The following is an 18220-nucleotide window of genomic DNA, read 5'->3' on the forward strand; positions in this document are numbered from 1 at the left end:
CTTCCTTCCTCTGGTTGCCAGCACCGCCTTCGCTCCAGCCTGGAGCCGCCTTTCTGCCTTCGTTCTGGCCCGGAGCTGCCTTTCTGCCTTCCCACACTGCCCAGAGGCCCGGAGTGGCCAGGGGCGGTGCAGAATGCCTGCGTCCCACCCCACCCCTGGCCTCTCAGCGCCTGTGTATGCAAATTAACCCATCTTTGTTGGGTTAATTTGCATACTCACGCCTAATTGGCTGGTGGGTGTCGTGAAGGTATGGTCAATTTGCATCTTTCTCTTTATTAGTGTAGTTTATTACTATTTATTAAAGAATAACAACAGACTGAAATTTACTTTTATTTTGTGTTGACCTTCATCTTTCTTATAGCTTCTATACAAAATGAACAAGCGCTTTAAGGAAAGCAGAGACAAATGGTAATTAAGCAAGAGCTATGCATCCAGAAAGTGGATATGTAATGCACATGTTATATACCTATTAGATCTATGCCTGTCCTTCTATACTCTCCATACTACATTTCCCAGGGTCCTTTGCTCCTTGGCAAGATTCTGCCAATAGGAGCCACAGGTGACCATCAGCTGGTTGGAAGAGAGGAGTAGCCCTTTCCCTCTACTCTCACTCCTTTCTATTTCTTGGCAGCATCTCTGAAGTGCTTATGTCCCTTTCCCCATAGTGCCAAGGCAGGAAGCAGTGGTTCTGCCTTAATGACCTCAGCTCTTGAGGCTGTGGTAGCTCCCGAGATGGTGGGCCCTTCTCTGAGCTCTTATCTTCTGGTGGCACCACTTCCTTCCGTTTGTTTCCCTTGACTCTCTGAGTTAATATCACCTTTGCATTTTTGTTCTTCTGGCCTTTTAACAATTGTCTAACTCAGTGGTCGGCAAATCACGGCTCACAAGCCACATGCGGCTCTTTGGCCTCTTGAGTGTGGCTCTTCCACAAAATACCACGTGTGGGCGCGCACGTACAGTGTGATTGAAACTTTGTGGCCCATGTGCAGAAGTTGGTTTTCGGAAAGGAGATAGATGAAACGAGTATACAAGACATGTGTGGATGGGAGTTGGAAGGGGTCGACCTCAGCGAATGCACCTCAATCAGACTGAGGACGTTTTTAGCAAAGGCCAGCTTAGGAGTACCCTAATTAAGTTATTAACAATGTACCTACCTATATAGTTTAAGTTTAAAAAATTTGGCTCTCAAAAGAAATTTCAATCGTTGTACTGTTGATATTTGGCTCTGTTGACTAATGAGTTTGCCGACCACTGGTCTGATTCCCTATATTAAATCTTCTCTATTTAAATATTTGCAATAGTTTCTGTTATCCTGAATGGATCCTGCCTGATACAATTAGTCCCTGCATAATGACTTGTCTCTAGTAAATATCTTCAGTCACTATTGTTATAGTCTCTATTATCAGTAATATGTCCCAAATAATCCAGCTCTTGCCAAATTCTTTTCTTATCTGGATCCAGAATCAAAATACATTTCTGTCTCCTGTTACTAAACAGTGACTGAAAAGGATTTTTAAAATATTTATTTAAATTTATTGGGGTGACATTGGTCAACATGATCATATAGGTTTCAGGTGTGGGATTCTATGTTACAAGATCTGTATATTGCACCATGTGCCCACTACCCAAAGTCAAATCTTCTCCTCTCACCATATATTAGGATTCCCTTCTCTCTCCGGCCCCTTCCCTCTGGCAATCACCACACTGCTGTTTGTGTTCACGAGTTTCAGTTTTATATCCAACATACGAGTGAAATTATACAGTTCTTAGCTTTTTCTGACTGACTTATGTCACTTAGCATAATGTTCTCAAGGTCCATCCATGTTGTTGTAAATGGTGCTATTTCATCCTTTCTTATGGCTGAGTAGTATTCCATTGTATATATATTTACCAATTCTTCTTTATCCAGTCCTCTATTACAGGACACTTTGGTTGTTTCCATGTCTTGGCCACCATGAATGTTGCAATGAACACAGGGGTATATATAGCTTTGTGAATACATGATTTTGAGGATTTTGAGTAATCCCAGCAAAGGGATTACTGGGTTGTATGGTAGCTCTATTCTTAATTTTTTGAGGAATCACCAGACTGCTTTCCATAGTGGTTGTACCAATCTACATTCCCACCAGCAGTGAATGAAGGTTCCTTTTTTCCCACAACCTCTCCAATGCTTGTAATTGCTTGTCTTGTTGATAATGGCTGCTCTAACGGGTGTGAGGTGGTATATCATTGTAGTTTTGATTTGCACTTCCCTAATTGCCATTGAGGTTGAACATCTTTTCATATATCTATTGGCTATTTGTGTGTCTCCTTGGAAAAGGTGTATTTCCAGGCCCTTTTCCCACTTTTTGATTGGGTTGTTTGTTACTTGGTGTTGAGTTTTATGAGTTCTTTATGGAGATTAAACCTTTGTCGGAGCTACTGCTTGCAAATATCATCTCCCATCTGGTTGGCTGTCTCTTTGTTTTGTTGTCAGTTTCTTTTGCTGTGCAGAAGCTTTTTAGTTTGATATAGCCCCATTCCATTTTTTTTTTGCTTTTAAGGAGGATTTTTTAAAAAGAAACTTTTAAATTATTTTGTTCATTTTATTTGCCAATATATAAATGTGCTGGTTGAGCTGTTAAAGATTAAGCTCTTAATGCTCTTAAGCTGTCAAGCAGGCAAAGGCTGGATAATTAAACATGGAGAGCAAAACCTTTAAATAAGCAAGAACAGCTGGCAGAAGGAAGAGGAAGATCACTTCATGTAGCATAATTAGTAAGCAATATACTCAGAGAGCAATGAAGGTCTCAGTCTATTTAAATTATTTTATTACCACTGATTTTCAGAGAGGGAGGAAGGGAGAGAGAGCGAGAGGGAAACATTAATGTGAGAGAGATACATTGATTGGTTGCCTCGTGCACATGCCCTGACTGGGGATCTAACCCATAACTTAGGTATGTGCCCTCAACTGGAATCAAACCTGCGACCTCCTGGTGTATGGGACGATGTTCCAACCAACTGAACCACACCAGCCAGGACAAGGTCTCAGCCTATTTAATCGTATATATGATCTCCTAACACCAGTGGTCGGCAAACCGCGGCTCGCGAGCCACATGTGGCTCTTTGGTCCCTTGAGTGTGGCTTTTCCACCAAATACCGGCTCTTCCACCAAATACCGACTTCTGAGCATGGGCCACAAAGTTTCAATCACACTGTACGTGCGCGCTTGCACGTGGTATTTTGTGGAAGAGCCACATTCAAGGGGCCAAAGAGCCGCATGTGGCTCGTGAGCCGCGGTTTGCCAACCACGGTTCTACACGAATGTGGGAATGAAGTCCAAGCACTGGAGCACATGATAAAAACCTATGTTTTATATTCCAACTTCCTTTCTTGGGATGTAATTCTTACAGAAGGCAAATTTAGCATAAATCCTGTATTTTCCAAACCCAAGGAATTGCAGTGACAGGCAGCTACTAGGGGTAAGGACTAAGACTATTTCAGTATTAAGGCTTTAAAGCATAACCTAGAAGGCTGTAGGTTTAGATCATTTGCATAAAATAAAATTAAAAAAGAGCTCCCTTCCCCCCAAAAATGAAAAAGGAATTCATATGGAATCAAGTATGATGTCATGCAAGTACTAGTTTAAAAGACACAGTACATAGAGACAGTAACCCCTGCAGTAACCATGAAAGCAAGGATTTAGATAACACCCAATTTGTGCCAGTCCCTCAGCTAGCCCTTATTCTCACTTAATTAACTGTGCAAGGGTCCACCTGCTTTGTATGTGATTGATTTTTTTGGTCTCTACTAACATCATTATGCTGAAGTTTTACTGTTTTTCAGCCCCTTTCCCCAGAGAGAACAACAGACATATGAAAAGATGCTCAACATCATTACTCATCAGAGAAATGCAAATTAAAACCACAGTGAGATATCACCTCACACCTATCAAGAATGGCTATCATCAATAAATCAACAAACAACCAGTACTGGCAAAGATGGGGAGAAAAGAGGACTCTCATGTACTGTTGGTGCAGCCCCTGTGGAAAGCAGTATGGAGTTTCCTCAAAAATTTAAAAATGAAACTGCCTCAAGACCCAGCAATTCCACTTCTGGGAATATATCCAAAGAAACCAGAAACACTAATTAGAAAGAATATATGAAAACTAGAGGCCCGGTGCATGGAATTGTGCACATTGAAAGTAAATTAATTAAAAGGTGTCTGGTGGGACTGGGCGAGACTGGCCGGACATGTCCTGGAGCCAACCTCCCACGGTTCCTCCCCAGCCAGCCTGGGGTGGTGCCAGGGCTTGAAAGGTGTCTGCAGAGTGACCAGGGTCCCTTCAGCAGGTGGGGGTCCCTTGGCCTGGCCTGTGGGGATCAGGCCGAAACCAGCAGTCTGGCATCCCCCAAGGGGTTCCAAAGTGCGAGAGGGCACTCTGCAAAGTTGCTGTTGCTCAGCAGCTCCTGCGTTGAGTGTCTGCCCCCTGGTGGTCAGTGTGTGTCATAGCTATCAGCCAGTCGGCCAGTTGCTTAGGCTTTTATATATATAGACTAGAGGCCTGGTGCACAAAAACTTGTGCACTCGGGGGACGGGGGGAAGAAGGAGGGTCCCTCAGCCCGGCCTGTGCCCTCTCGCAGTCTGGGACCCCTCAGGGGATGACCACCTGCTGGCTTAGGCCCACTCCCTGGGGGATTGGGCCTAAGATGGCAATCAGACATCCCTCTGGCAGCCTGGCAGCCCTTGGGGGATGTCCACTTGCCAGCAGGGAGCAGACCTAAGCTGCAGTCAGACATTCTTAGCGCTGCTGAGGAGGCAGGAGAGGCTCCCACCACCACCGCTGTAATGGCAGCCATCAGCCTTGCTTGTGGCTGAGCAGAGCTCCTCCCATGTGAGAGCGCCCTGACCACCAGAGGGCAGCTCCTGCATTGAGCGTCTACCCCCTGGTGGTCAGTGTGTGTCATAGTGACCAGTCATTCCCAGTCTTTCTGCTGTTAGGGTCAGTTTGCATATTACCCTTTTACTATATAGGATAGAGGCCTGGTGCACGGGTGGGGGCTGGCTGGTTTGCCCTGAAGGGTGTCCCGGATCAGGGTGGGGGTCCCGCTTGGGTGCCTGGCCAGCCTGGATGAGGGGATAATGGCTGTTTGCAGCTGGTCACATCCCCCTCAGGGTGGGGGTCCCCACAGGTGCCTGGCCAGTCTGGGTGAGGGGCTGAGGGCCGTTTTCAGGCTGGCAAGTGACTGAAGTTCCCAACCTCTCCTTTTTTTCTTTTTTTTAATTTTTTATTCTGGGATTTATTTACCTTCTATGGCTGTCACTGGAACTGAGGGCTGGCTTTAGCTCTGAGGCTTGGCTCCAGCTCTGAGACCCTGGCTGCTGAAAGCAGGTATCTGGGTTTGTTTGGCTTCTATAATTGAAACACTGTTGCAGCTCCAGCTCTGAGGTCCAGCTGTCTGAAAGCAGGTTTCTGGGGTTTGTTTAGCTTCTATAATTGCAACATAGTTGCTTAGAGTGCAGCTCAGAGCTGGGCGGCCGCAGGCGGGGAACCTTGGCTTCCTCCATCACTGGAGCAAAAAAGCCTCCTGTTCGCTTCAGCTGCCTGGCTGCCAGCCGCCATCTTGGTTGGCAGTTAATTTGCATATTGCCCTGATTAGCCAATGGGAAGTGTGTCGGAAGTATGGTTAATTACCATGTTTGTCTATTATTAGATAGGATAAGGGTTCATTGCAACATTATTTACAATAGCCAAGATCTGGAAGCAGTGTAAGTGCCCTGTAAATAAATGGATAAAAATGCTGTGGCACATGTACACAATGGTATACTACTCTGCCATAAAAAAAAAAGAAGGAACTCTTACCTTTTGTGGCAGCATGGATGGACTTGGAGAGCATTACGCTAAGTGAAATAAGCCAGTCCAAGAAAGACAAATATCATGATTTCACTTATATGTGGAATCCAAGGAACAAAATAAACTAACAAAATAGAAACAGATTCATAGATACTGAGAACAGACTGATAGCTGTCAGAGGGGAAGGGGGCTAGGGGGCTTGGTGAAAAAGGTGAAGGGATTAAGTAAAGAAAAAAAATCCCACAGACAACAATATGGTGATTACCAGAGGGTGAGGGGGTGAGGGGGCTGTGGAGTAGGTAGAAGAGGGTAAGGGGGGCATAAATGGGATGGAAGGAGATTTGATTTGGGGTGGTGAACACACATTAGATAGATGATGTATCATAGAATTGTACACCTGAAACTTAAATAATTTTATTAATCAATATCACCCCAATAAGTTAAATAAAAATAAAAAATCAAAGAAATCACATTATAGGTTCATGTTTTTTTAAATCTCAGTATTTATCTGTGATTTCAAAACAGAGAAACTGATGTTTATCAGGAAGTTACCTTATCCCTAGGAGTGCAAGGCACAAGGGACTTTAAAAATTCTAATTTATTCTTTGGTTTGACCTATTGCCTCTGTGTTCTCTTAAGCTTGGCTAATCCAAGTTGGACTGCTCTCTAATTAGAGCTTTAGAAGTTAAATATAAGAAAATCAAATAGCTGCCTTCAAATGAGATAAAACTAAGTGAAAGAACTTTACGGAGAATGCTAGTAGGGGGATATTAGTATCCTCATTTTATTACAAATAAAGAAAAAAACAAACTTTTCTCCTGCAGTCACAGGCCACTTACCAAACGCCCGAGGTTGTAGTAACAGTCGGGGTACTTTCTTCTGTGTCTGATTGCTGTCCGATAGCTGTGCTCGGCAGCTTCGAACCGTTTCAGGCTGTTCTGCACGATGCCCAAGTTCATCCACGCCGCAGCAAAGTCTGGCCTGGAAGAGCAGTTTGAAAAGGAAAACAAGGAAAAGAAAAGCTCAGGCCCCAAAAGGCGGGAGCTCCTTTCTTTGCCACTAGCAGAATTCTAAGAACAATGCTTACTGTATTTGTACAGCCAAAGACAGCAGCTCCTCCGCTTCCTGTAGCTCATTCCTTTCCTTTAAAATATTTCCAAGATTATTCATGGCATGAACATACTTGGGATTTAACCTGAAAGTGGAGAGAGAAAACAAGCCATCTGTTAATGTTCAGTTGTCTTCACTAAGCTCTCAGGAATTGGCAAGGGTATCTTAAAGTTGGTGTCTTTAAGGGGACAGGTTTTTCAAAAATTTAATATATTTGTATTGATTTTAAAGAGGAAGGGAGAGGAAGAGAGAGAGAAACATCAATGATGAGAGAGAATCATTGATTGGCTGCCTCCTGCACAGCCCTCACTGGGGATCGAGCCCACAACCCGGGCATGTGTCCTTGACTAGAATCGAACTTGGGACCCATCAGTCCACAGGCTGACACTCTATCCACTGAGCAAAACTGGCTAGGGCAAGGGGGCAGAGTTTTAACTCTAAAAAGTTAAAACAATCTATAATAATAAAAGCGTAATATACTAATTAGACCAGACATATGAAGTTGCTGCAGCGGGGGCCGAGGCAGAGGCAGTTAGGGGTGATCAGGTAGGCAGTCAGAGGTGGTTAGGGGCGATGAGACAGGCAGGTGAGCAGTTAGGGGTGATCAGGCCGGCAGGCAGAATGGTTAGGGGTGATCAGGCAGGCAGGCAGGCAAGTGGTTAGGGGCAATCAGGCAGGCAGGTGAGTGGTTAGGGGTGATCAGGCAGTCAGGCAGATGAGCGATTAGGAGCCAGTGGTCCCAGATGCGAGAGGGATGTCCAACTGCCCTTGCGGGATTGGGCCTAAACCGGCAGTCGGACATCCCCAAAGGGGTCCCAGAATGTGAGAGGGTGCAGACCGGGCTGAGGGATCCCCCCCCCCCTTCCCCTGGTGCACGAATTTCGTGCACCATGCCTCTAGTACATATATATATAAATGAGACAGGATGCCTGCAGTACCTCACAGCTTCCCTATAATATCTGATGGCAGCTGTTTGATTGCCATTATCAGCCAGGTTTTTGCCAACATTGTAGTGAACCTGAAAACAGAGATAAAAACTTGGTCATTAGCTGATAGACTTCTTTCTTCAGAATAGGGATAACTATCATATCTTCTAAATGAAAACAAAAGGTAATGGTATTTAAAACTAAAACAACCCCCCCGTCTCCCCACACCAGAACTTTAGCTAAAACCCTACAGACTTGGCCAGGGGCTTGCCCCATCTTGTAAGAAAAGAGTAGAAGAGAGATAACAAGCAGATGATACCACTACATAACGATATTTAACTAAAGAACTCACTGGAGAAAATTGAAAAATTAGGAAGCTGGGCTGGTTTGACTGCTAAACAAACCCTCGACTCCCACTCCTCTCTCACATACCCATGCCCCATTAGTACGACCACCATTCTACTTCCTGTTTTTATGAATTTGACCTCTCTCAGTACCTCATATAAGTGGTATCACATAGTATTTGTCTTCTTGTGACTGGCTTATTTCACTGAGCAGAATGTCCTCAAGGTCCACCTATGTTGTAGCATCTGCCAGAATGCCCTTCCTTTTTAAGGCTGAATAAACATTCCATTGTATACACGCACCACCATTGTATATATACACCACATTCATCTGTTGGTGGACACTTAGGTTGCTTTCATCTTTTAGCTATTGTTAACTAATGCTATGAGATCCTGCTCTCAATATTTTTGGATATGCTATCCTATATGATAAAGAGCTAATATGCTAATTAGATTGGACAGTGGAACAATCTTCTGGAACGACCAGTGGGCGGGGCTGCGAGGCAGCCGGGGCTGAGAGCACCCAGCCCCTTGCATGAATTTCATGCATCAGGCCTCTAGTATGTATATAATACATATATGTGTATGAATATATGTATATGCTGTACATATACACATACTATGTGTGTGTATATATGATGAGGCAAAAGTAGGTTTGCAGTTGTGAGTACATGAAACAATTTATTCTTGTATTATTATTAATTATTGTATTATTTTCCATATGAACCTAATTTTGACCAACCCTGTACATCTATCTAGCCATCTTTACATATTTCCCCAGAAGTGGACTTGCTGGATCATATGGTAATTTCTATTTTTAATTTCTGAAGAACTAAAATGGTTGATTTTATAAGAATTTAACCTCAAATTTTTTTATAAAAGAGAATTTTTGGTGATTTGGTTGTAAAGTGGACTAGAAGAAACAGGACTCACAGCTGCAAACCTACCGGAAATTCTGAGGCATCTCAATGTGAGGGCACCAGGGTGGCTAACTTGCGGCATTTTCTTAAGAGCAATTCATTTGCTCAGAATCCATTACAAAGAAAGGAGTGGAAACCCGAACTCAGACCAAGGCAGCAGAAGTGCACAGAGTCATGAGGACAATTATCAAAAGTGCTTATTGATCATCAAAAGCTCCTTTTGGAGGCTTACAACACTGAGGGCCAACAGAAATCTCAGAGATGATGCTATCAAAAGGAATTTATTCCATTAGGGGTACTAAGTATGACTAATAACAGTAACAGAAACACCAGCAGGGGACAGGTGCTGAAAGAGGCCGCGAGGCAGGGGCAGGGGTTGGCATCGCACACATATAGTCTCTCCTCTTCACAGCATCCCGGACAGGCAGCTGCTATCACCCTACCTTCTGAGTTGAGGGACTGCGTCGAGGTTCTGGGCTGGATTTGAATCCAGGATCCAAAGCCTGTGTTTGTTCTTACTCTATCACACTCATTTATTAGGGTGCTTGAATTGTGTCCCACTTCTCCCTCCAAAGTCCTATGTTGAAGCCCTAAACCCCATGTGATTGTATTTGGAGATCGGGTCTTTTAAAAAAGTCACTGAGTTAAAATGAGGTTCTGCGGTGGGCCTAACCCAACCTGACTGGTGCCCTTACAAGAAGGGAAAAATTGGACACACAGAGAGACACCAGTGGTGCGTGCACACAGAGGACAGGCCCTGGGAGGGCACAGCCAGGAGGTGGCTGTCTGCAAGCCCAAGAGAGAGGCCTCAGGAGAAATCAACCTGCTGATACCTTGATCTTGGGACTTGCAACTTCCAGAGAATGAGAAAAAATAAATTTCTGTTGTTTAAGCCACTTAATCTGTGGTATTTTGTTATGGCAGACTGATGTACCATGAAATACAATAATGGTTTAAACACATTCAAGTGGCTCACATTCAAATACTTCTAAACCCCTTCTGAAAATAGGAGCACATCCTGCCTCAGCAATCCTAACCTACAGTTAGAGCACGTTTTCATAACTACTGATTATTTCTGAAAGGGCGGGGAGCGGTGCACCATCTTTACGCACATATGTAACAGATTTGTTTTTTAACTGTCAATATTAAAGTCCATTCATCTCTTTTTACCTCATCTAACAAGAGAAATCACAAGCAAGGATACCACGGGTGACAGAAATATGCACTACTGCACAGCACACTGCATAATTTAAACTTTCTGGTCCAAACTACTGCCCATCCGTAGGTATTATCATCTTCAAATCATAGCTGGGAGGCCAGTTAATGCCATGGTCGGTTGTTGAAAAGTATGCTCTAAATGGTTTGATTGTGTGCCTCTCCCAACCCCAGCCAAGATGTGTTATCCACCTCTGGTCCCACACACAAAAGAACCACATTCGGAGACTCCAACCTGGGAGGGAGGCGCCTGCGGTCCCCAGAATACAAAGAGGGCTCTGAGGCACACTCCCTCCTCTTCCGCCCGAGCTCCCGCTGCTTTCCTTTGTTACCGGGAGATTCTGTTTTCTCGGTAAAAAGCTCAAACAAAGAGTTCAAGTGCCCTCTGCAGCATAAACAGTGTTCTGCCAGACCCCCTCTGCTAGACACCTGCAAGGCCAGACAGGGGAAGATGAGGGAGGGTGAGGGGCGCTCTGGGCATTCGGGCTGCGGTCATTTCAGTGTCACCACTTAAAAACCTGACATCGCTCTGCAAGTCAAGCCGTCCAGGAGGAAGAACTGGCACACAGGTTCGCCCAGAGGCCAGCCTCAGCCTCTGGGTTATGTGAAGGGAAGTATTGGAACAGAAAACAGCTGCCTAGATAACACACTATAAAAAGATAAAACAAAATAACCCCGACACCGTTTACTTAAAAGAGTGTCTAAAGAATGAGTGATTTCTGTTTCCAGGGAAGGTAAGAGATTGAAAAATCCTATTTAGTCTTGAGCTTTGCCTCCAGCCTTTGATTCCTGTGCTGAGGCAATGAACCGGCACAGAAGCCGCAGATAAAGCTACCTGCAGCCCAAGGACACGTAAATGTAAAGGAGGCGAAGGCCACAGGAACGGAGGGCAGTTTTAACACCAGCAACAAAACCAGTTCGTGTCCAACATTCTGCCAAAGGTTGATGTTAAATTTAAAATCTTTTAAGGACCTAAAAGTCCTATAATCTATCCTGGGTCACTCCTTGAGGAAATCCCTCATTGGGGTATGTGATCCTTTCATTATGAAAAGAGTTTAGAATTGTATCCCAGAGTTGATACAAAGTGACACACACTTTAAAGCCTTAAAAACTAAAAATGACTGTCAACATAATTAGATACTTGGCATTTCACCACAGTAAGCTCAAGGAATTTAATTTCCATTTGGCTCAATTCAGTCACTAATGCTGAGTGCGTACTATATGCAAGGCACTGTGGGTCATTCAAATGCAGACCAGGCACTGGTACTACCTGCCTACATATTGCAATCTTTTGAGAAAGATGAGCCTGTTTGTAAATCTGGGTCTAATCTAGAGCCAGGTGTCAACTGCTGGCTTAATATTCAATGAACATAAAGTGGATACCAGTGCAAAGACTGTATCTCCTGAAATGGAGTTGAATGAAACCAGTGTCTTCCTAATGGGATCTCCTCTACCCTGAAATCAACCTAGCTTCCCCCCCCCCCCCCAAACGAAGTAAAGACAATTTTATAACATTTCAAGTTATAGTGGCAAGTAAAATATAATCTCTCTTTGGCTCAGACTGAATGGCATCACTAAAAAAACTTCTTAGAAAGGACTATCACCAGCGGGTCCATTTTGAAGAAGACATATAATAACTGTGTGTGTGCCCATGTGTGCACACCCTGTGTTTTCTGGCCTACGACATAAGAAGTCATGTCACTAGGACACATAGATAGGCTCTAAATCACACATGTCCCATCTCTCCCCTCTCCCACTTACTAGAGTAATGCGGGCACTGTATCATATCAGGTCTCCAACTAGCCACCCAGATCATGAAGCTAGATAACACCAGTTTCCTTTTCCTATGCCTCACTTTCCACCATTTGTAATAATAATAATAATAATAATAATAATAATAATAATAATAATATCCTCTCTCTAAAAACCTTAGAGGGAATATAATGGAGATTAATGATAGAGCCACTACAAAAAGATTTGAGTTCCTTATAGGGAAGAACTACTAGTGTATAAATAGAAGGCATAATTTCTGCTATTCAAATGCCAAAGTAAAAATAAAGCAAATCTATTAACATGCACAAAATTAAATCACAGGCAATTTGTTTTTAGTAATGGGGAGGCCAACAAATCAAATTAACGCTAAGTTTGTAGTAATTCACTTTTCTACCTAAGTCTCTTAACTATAAAACATGAACAAGGTTTTTTTAATCCAAGATTAAGACAAACAAGGAGTCAGTATCTTTTATACTATTCTTCGCTTCGAGGTCACGATGTCAACTTTTCATTAGACTTGTTCATATAATTTTACCTGAAATCACCGCTTTTTCTTAGAGAATGTAAAAACAAGAGAGCTGCAGAGAGCTCTGTTTCTACCTCCTGAGGATGCATTTGGAGCATCCAATTCTGATGACCCAAGGCAGAATGAACCCGTATTTAGTAATAATAATGATTTCCATGAACAGAAATCCTTCTAATGGGTTAGGTTAGGAATCTAACCTAACCCCTTGGCATCCCACTTTGAGCAAGTAACATTCCCTTCTTGTCAGTGAATGTGACGACCAAAACTAAGATGAGCCTAAGAAAGCCAGCATTTCTTGAGCACCTGCTAGGTTCTCACTACCCTGTGAGGCCACGTCAGATGCCAGGTTCCAGGAAGGCCTCGCCACAAACCCAGGAGACAGGCATTATCGGCCCCCTTTTCTAAGGGCACTAGAAGTTCAAAATTTCATCCAAGAAGGCAGAGCCAGTGAAGCAAAGAGCTTGGATTCATGAAGAATCCAAGTGAAAAAATTCCTTCCAGACGCTTCTACAAAAACACTGCCAGTTTTAAAGTCTACACATTTATTTTCCCCAACCTGACAAAAGGAAGGAGTCACGAGCAGGTGACGCAAATGTGTACTAGTGCTACCATTTAGCACCACTTAAACTCCCTGAATCAAATTACTGTCCCTTTGTAGGTACTATCATCTTCAAATGACGGCTTGGAGGGTGGTGGATGCTGTGGCCAGAGCATGTATTCTGAAAAGTGTGCTCTGCATGTTTCAACTGTGGGCCTCCTCCAGCGCAGACTGGATGTGTGGTGCTAGCTACCCTGCCACCACTTCAAAGGGAGATGTGACCAACTGGAAGATGAGTAAAACTTCCTTTAAGTAATCCCTTGCTTCACTGACACTGTCTTTTTAAATATATTTTTATTGATTTTTTTTAGAGAGAGAGGAAGGGAAAAGGGAGAGAGAGAGAAAAAAACATCGATGTGAGATCAAAACATCTATCAACTGTGTCATGCATTCCCCCTACTGGAGATTGAACCCGCAAGACTCCTAGGCATGTGCCCTGACTGGGAATCAAACCAGCAACCTTTCGGTGCACGGGATGAAGCCCAACCAAGTCATACTGGCCAGGGCAGACATTGCTTGGTTTTAATAACTTCTTTTGAATTATTTTGGCTCAGGAGAATTTTAATACATTTTATTAAAAGGACAAAAAAAAAAAAAAAGAGAAACCCAGAATTATGCTAGATTCTGTACGAAGGCAAACATTCTTCTTATTCAGTTGTTGAATTGAAAACATTTCCTAGTAACGTCTTTCTGAAGACACAGGGCAGCCAACACACCTTAGCATTGAGAGGGCACACAGACAGGGCGCTTCTAAAGAGCTGTTCTTCACTCCGCCACTCGCCGCTGCGAATTATGCACCTCAGCGTGTTTATGAATAGAATTCCCAGTACGAGAGCAGCGATTAGTTTCTTAAGAATAGAGAGACATGGTAAATGTCATGAGGAAAGTCCGTCCAACCATCCAACCATCTGGTTACGAAAGGCACCCTCCTGGCCAGTACCTTTCTCTGTGTATGTTTACCGAGGGCTCCACACCCGAGCGTCAGCAGCATGCAGTACCCAGCACTGGGCAGGTACAGGACTCTCTCGGCCACCACAAAGCCCACGCGGAAGAACAGGTTACTTGCGGGGAGAAACGGGATAACGAGGAATCCCAGGCCCAGCGTGAGGATCCTGGAAAATGAGAGGTGCGGAGATGGCTGTTTGTAGCTATCTCAAGAGAATGTGCTACTCAACATTAAAATAATAGTAAAGGCTGTTTTTTCATGCCATCCATTGAGAAAAGGTATTCTTAGCAGCAAAACGCTGTCATCAGTAGAGAGGGTTTAGCCTGGCAATATTAAAAGATGTAAAAGTCTTACAGAGGCACTTAGCATCAAGCACAAGGATAAAACAAGTCACACGATTCATAACAATGAGGTTAGAATGACTATATTTGTGAGGCCTTATTCATTCATCTACTCCTAACACACCTCAAACCATGTAGTTCCTATATAAAACTATATATAAACATACATAAACAACTGGCCCCAATTAGTCTAATGTAGTTTATATAAGAACAAAAATCCCCCTACAAACTTAACAGGTATAACACTAATTAATTAGTTTAGACTTTATAAAATCTGAAATAAACTAATATCATTTGGGGGGGTTACAACCCCACAAATTTCAGTCAAGTAGAAGAAGGCTGGGCCTAGGCTATCATTTCTAATGTCCCATATGATACAAGAGGATGAATTGGGAAACTGGGTCAAATTTGCTGGCTCCTTCCTGGACCCTGTGCCTACAGTATGTTAAAAATAAAATCTAATTGCACATGTACAAGTGAACTGGGGCAAAAGTTTGTCGACCTTTAGAATTACGAACCAATTTAAAACACAGGTAAACTTGAACCTTAATTTATTTTGAGAAATTACTAATCTAAATCCATATATACTTAGATGTAAAGGAAATCATTTTAAATAGTTTTCCTTCTTACGAAACACATTTGTTTTCCCTCCAATTTTATTCTCAATAACCTTCCCCTCCCCACCCTTTTTTTGTGTGAGAAAGGAATAGTCTCTGGGGCAGCAGTTTATTTTGTACCAAACAACAACAGAAAGAATCACTATGGCATCCACCAGGGTTTTCTGAAGGAGAACTGTGAAATAACGGGCACAACACACATCAATTACACTCTCTGTTCTGACCATAAATTACTCTTTACCACCTACCGAGAAAAGGATCTCAAAATGCTTCGTATTTCGGGGGGGGGGGGGGAGGAGGGGGAGATAAGGCAGTCATCCATACCCCCTCCTCCGAGTTCACTCGCCACCAGTTGAAGCCAGCGATGGATTCCGAATGGGTGAACTCCTCCTCGTCATAAATATGCATTGGAAATAAATGTCCTCAGACACGACTTCCACAAAATCGTTAAAATGATCGGTGATGGATTTAGCAAAATGCTTCTGACTTAACCCAGGGTGGAAGCTAAAACTCGGCGCTGTCTCTTACCTTCTCCTGTGACTGTCTGCAGAGCACAGGGCTTGGCATATCAGGCCAATTAGGCAGAACCAGAGTGCTGCCAGTGCAATTACCCTCCAGTCCCCGGCAGACTTAATGAGGGGGATGCAGCCCATTGACCAATCAAAACACAGCCACCAGGGGCACAGCAGCAGCCAGGCATTCAAGGAATAGTAGTAATTATAGTTTATGGCCTGTCAGTCAAAAGGAAAACAAACATTTACTTAATACTAAACTTGAAAATATACCTATGTACCCTAACTTCACTTCTGAGGCGTTCATAGGCTTCTCTTCCAGGAGAGCAGTTATAGAAAATAAAATGCTGCCACTTTTGACAATGGGTGAGGGCACTAATTTGCAATGTATTAAATGCATTGAGATTTTGAGAGAAAAAGGCAGCGTAGCTGCCAGACTCTGCTATACAGTTCTTCCATTTCTGATCAGTCTATGTCCCATTTATGTAGTGAGGCCCGAAGTCTGTGACCCAGGAAATCTGAGGCCCAGGGGTCACCTATGTGCCTAACAACGTAAGCACAGGATTCTATGCTGTTTCTCTTGATTCCGGTCTCTATGAAAGCACTGCTCAGCACTGACACCCTTGCCTTCAGATAGGGCCAACCCTGTGCAATAAAGAGAGTCTTGACACCATTGGACTTTTAAAGATACCACTGATATTGCTGTATTTCATCTTAACCCCGCCATGCCAATTTCCTTTATAACAAAAGTCTCGGGGTTAGGAGACACTAACGAGGCCGGCGAGAAACCTGACGTTAGAAGGAACCACTCAATTTTGATTAGAGTGGAAATACAGGGGGCTTCCACCTGCTCAGTACCCTGATCAAAGCCTGGTTTCATCCTGGAATGTCCTTCGTGACGGCAAACAAACACGAAGGGGTTCCATTTATTAGGGATTTTGTGGGTGTGCTGGGAGTGAGAGGCGGAGGAGGGGTGAAGGACCGGGGAACTGGGTGGACACACTCAGAACTCACCCTGACCACCACGCTGTCGGCAAAGGACGCGGGGTTGTCCACCTCGGTGAAGGGTGGCGGGCCGGTGCCCATGATTTTCCAGCGCACGTAGAGCACCCCGGCTCCCCCCACGGCCAGGAGGGTCATTCTGAAGAGGAGACCCCCATTTCTGAGCACGCCAATGTACTGCAAAGACACCGCAAAGCCCCAGATGTCACAGATTTTCAAACAGAAGTGTGGCCCAGCCAGGTACAATTGTGCAGCAAGTCTACCTGAACTGTGCTGACACTGTGCTTTAAAAGGCTGGCTATTTTAGAATTCCGACTCACAGGAAGAACTTTGAAAATGGCATTTTAAATCAGCTGGTACTTGACATTTTCCATGTCAGGGTTGGAGACAGAAAGTACATACCTCTAATGACTTGTCCTTGTGTAGTACCTTCTGGACAATTTCCAGAACATTTAATTTGCCTATCACCAAGATGTCAAAGACTGCATTCAAACCCTAAGGAGGCAAAACAAGGCAATCAATGATGTGGGCACCTCACTCTGATTAGGTAGCGATTATACTGCACGATTATATTGGTAAATCTAGGTAAGGAATATAGTGCATTAGGTAATTACGGCAGATTTCTGCAGCTCTTGGAAAAAACACCATTGTTCCTATGAAATTAGCTCATGGTAATATATTATATCAAGTTTATTAGCTAGTAAATTCCTGTTAGTCATAATTTCATAGTCGGCATGTTAGAATACTATAAGATTTGGGATAACTAGGAATTTGGACCTCCTCAAAGGTCGTTCCTTCCCCCTTTTTTTTCCTGTACACTAAGAGCTCCTTAATTGATATAACAGAGTGGTTATGTGGGCAGTTATTATGCATACAACGACAAAGGCAGCATCAGCCTCAGAAACCCAGCCACATAAGTAAGACACCTCAGGAACCCCAGGTGCTGACTGACTTAAGCAAGTGCAGCAGAAGCAGGAGCAGAACATGTACAAGGATCTCTGATGGGCCGCGGGAGATCCCTCAGCTTCAGACTCCTAACTGTCCACCAGCTTGCTATTCTCCTTTTCTTTTTTGTAATCCTCACCCAAGGATATATTTTACTGATTTTAGAGAGAGGGGAAGTGGGGGGCAAGGAGAAAGAGAGAGACAGATCAGTTGCCTCCCATACACATCCCAAAGGGGGATTGAACTCGCAACCTGGGTATGTGCCCTGACCAGGAATCGAACTGGCATCCTTTTGGTGCACAGGATGATGCACGCTCCAACCAACCGAGTCACATGGGTCAGATGCAGCTTTCTGTTCCTGCCCAGCACACAGCCAGACTGCATTTCCCAGCCTCCCCTGCAGCTACGTGCGGTCATGGGACTGAGTGTCAGCCTATGGAATGTGGGCAGAAGTGGTAACGCCCCATCTTGGAGGTTTGGTTATAAACCTGGAACCCTCCACACTCGGGTTCCCCTTCCCACTGGCTGTGATGGAGACGATGAGGATTCTCACTGAAGATGGCAGGGGCTCCCCCAGCCTGGGCCACTGTACGGAGGACAGTCACCTCCGG

The 18220-nt window shown here is 44.0% G+C and overlaps 1 protein-coding gene across 7 annotated transcripts in view; it reads right to left on the reverse strand.

The window, feature by feature from the left end:
- The window catches only part of TMTC4 (transmembrane O-mannosyltransferase targeting cadherins 4), a 59501-nt gene that overhangs the window by 10774 nt on the left and 30507 nt on the right, over window positions 1-18220 (reverse strand). For 6 of the 7 annotated variants that reach the window (XM_059685048.1, XM_059685047.1, XM_059685049.1 and 3 more), the window contains 8 exons: window positions 17067-17159; window positions 16677-16841; window positions 15679-15881; window positions 14187-14358; window positions 13963-14094; window positions 7883-7962; window positions 6922-7029; window positions 6674-6815 (listed from right to left, as the gene is read on the reverse strand). In XM_059685048.1, coding sequence (XP_059541031.1) covers window positions 6674-6815; window positions 6922-7029; window positions 7883-7962; window positions 13963-14094; window positions 14187-14358; window positions 15679-15881; window positions 16677-16841; window positions 17067-17159 — 1095 coding nt within the window. The remainder of the gene's footprint in view (window positions 1-6673; window positions 6816-6921; window positions 7030-7882; window positions 7963-13962; window positions 14095-14186; window positions 14359-15678; window positions 15882-16676; window positions 16842-17066; window positions 17160-18220) is intronic. The other variant, XM_059685050.1, reaches the window with a different exon arrangement.

Source organism: Myotis daubentonii, chromosome 2 (assembly GCF_963259705.1).
Source record: "Myotis daubentonii chromosome 2, mMyoDau2.1, whole genome shotgun sequence".
Taxonomy (NCBI): Eukaryota; Metazoa; Chordata; class Mammalia; order Chiroptera; family Vespertilionidae; genus Myotis; species Myotis daubentonii.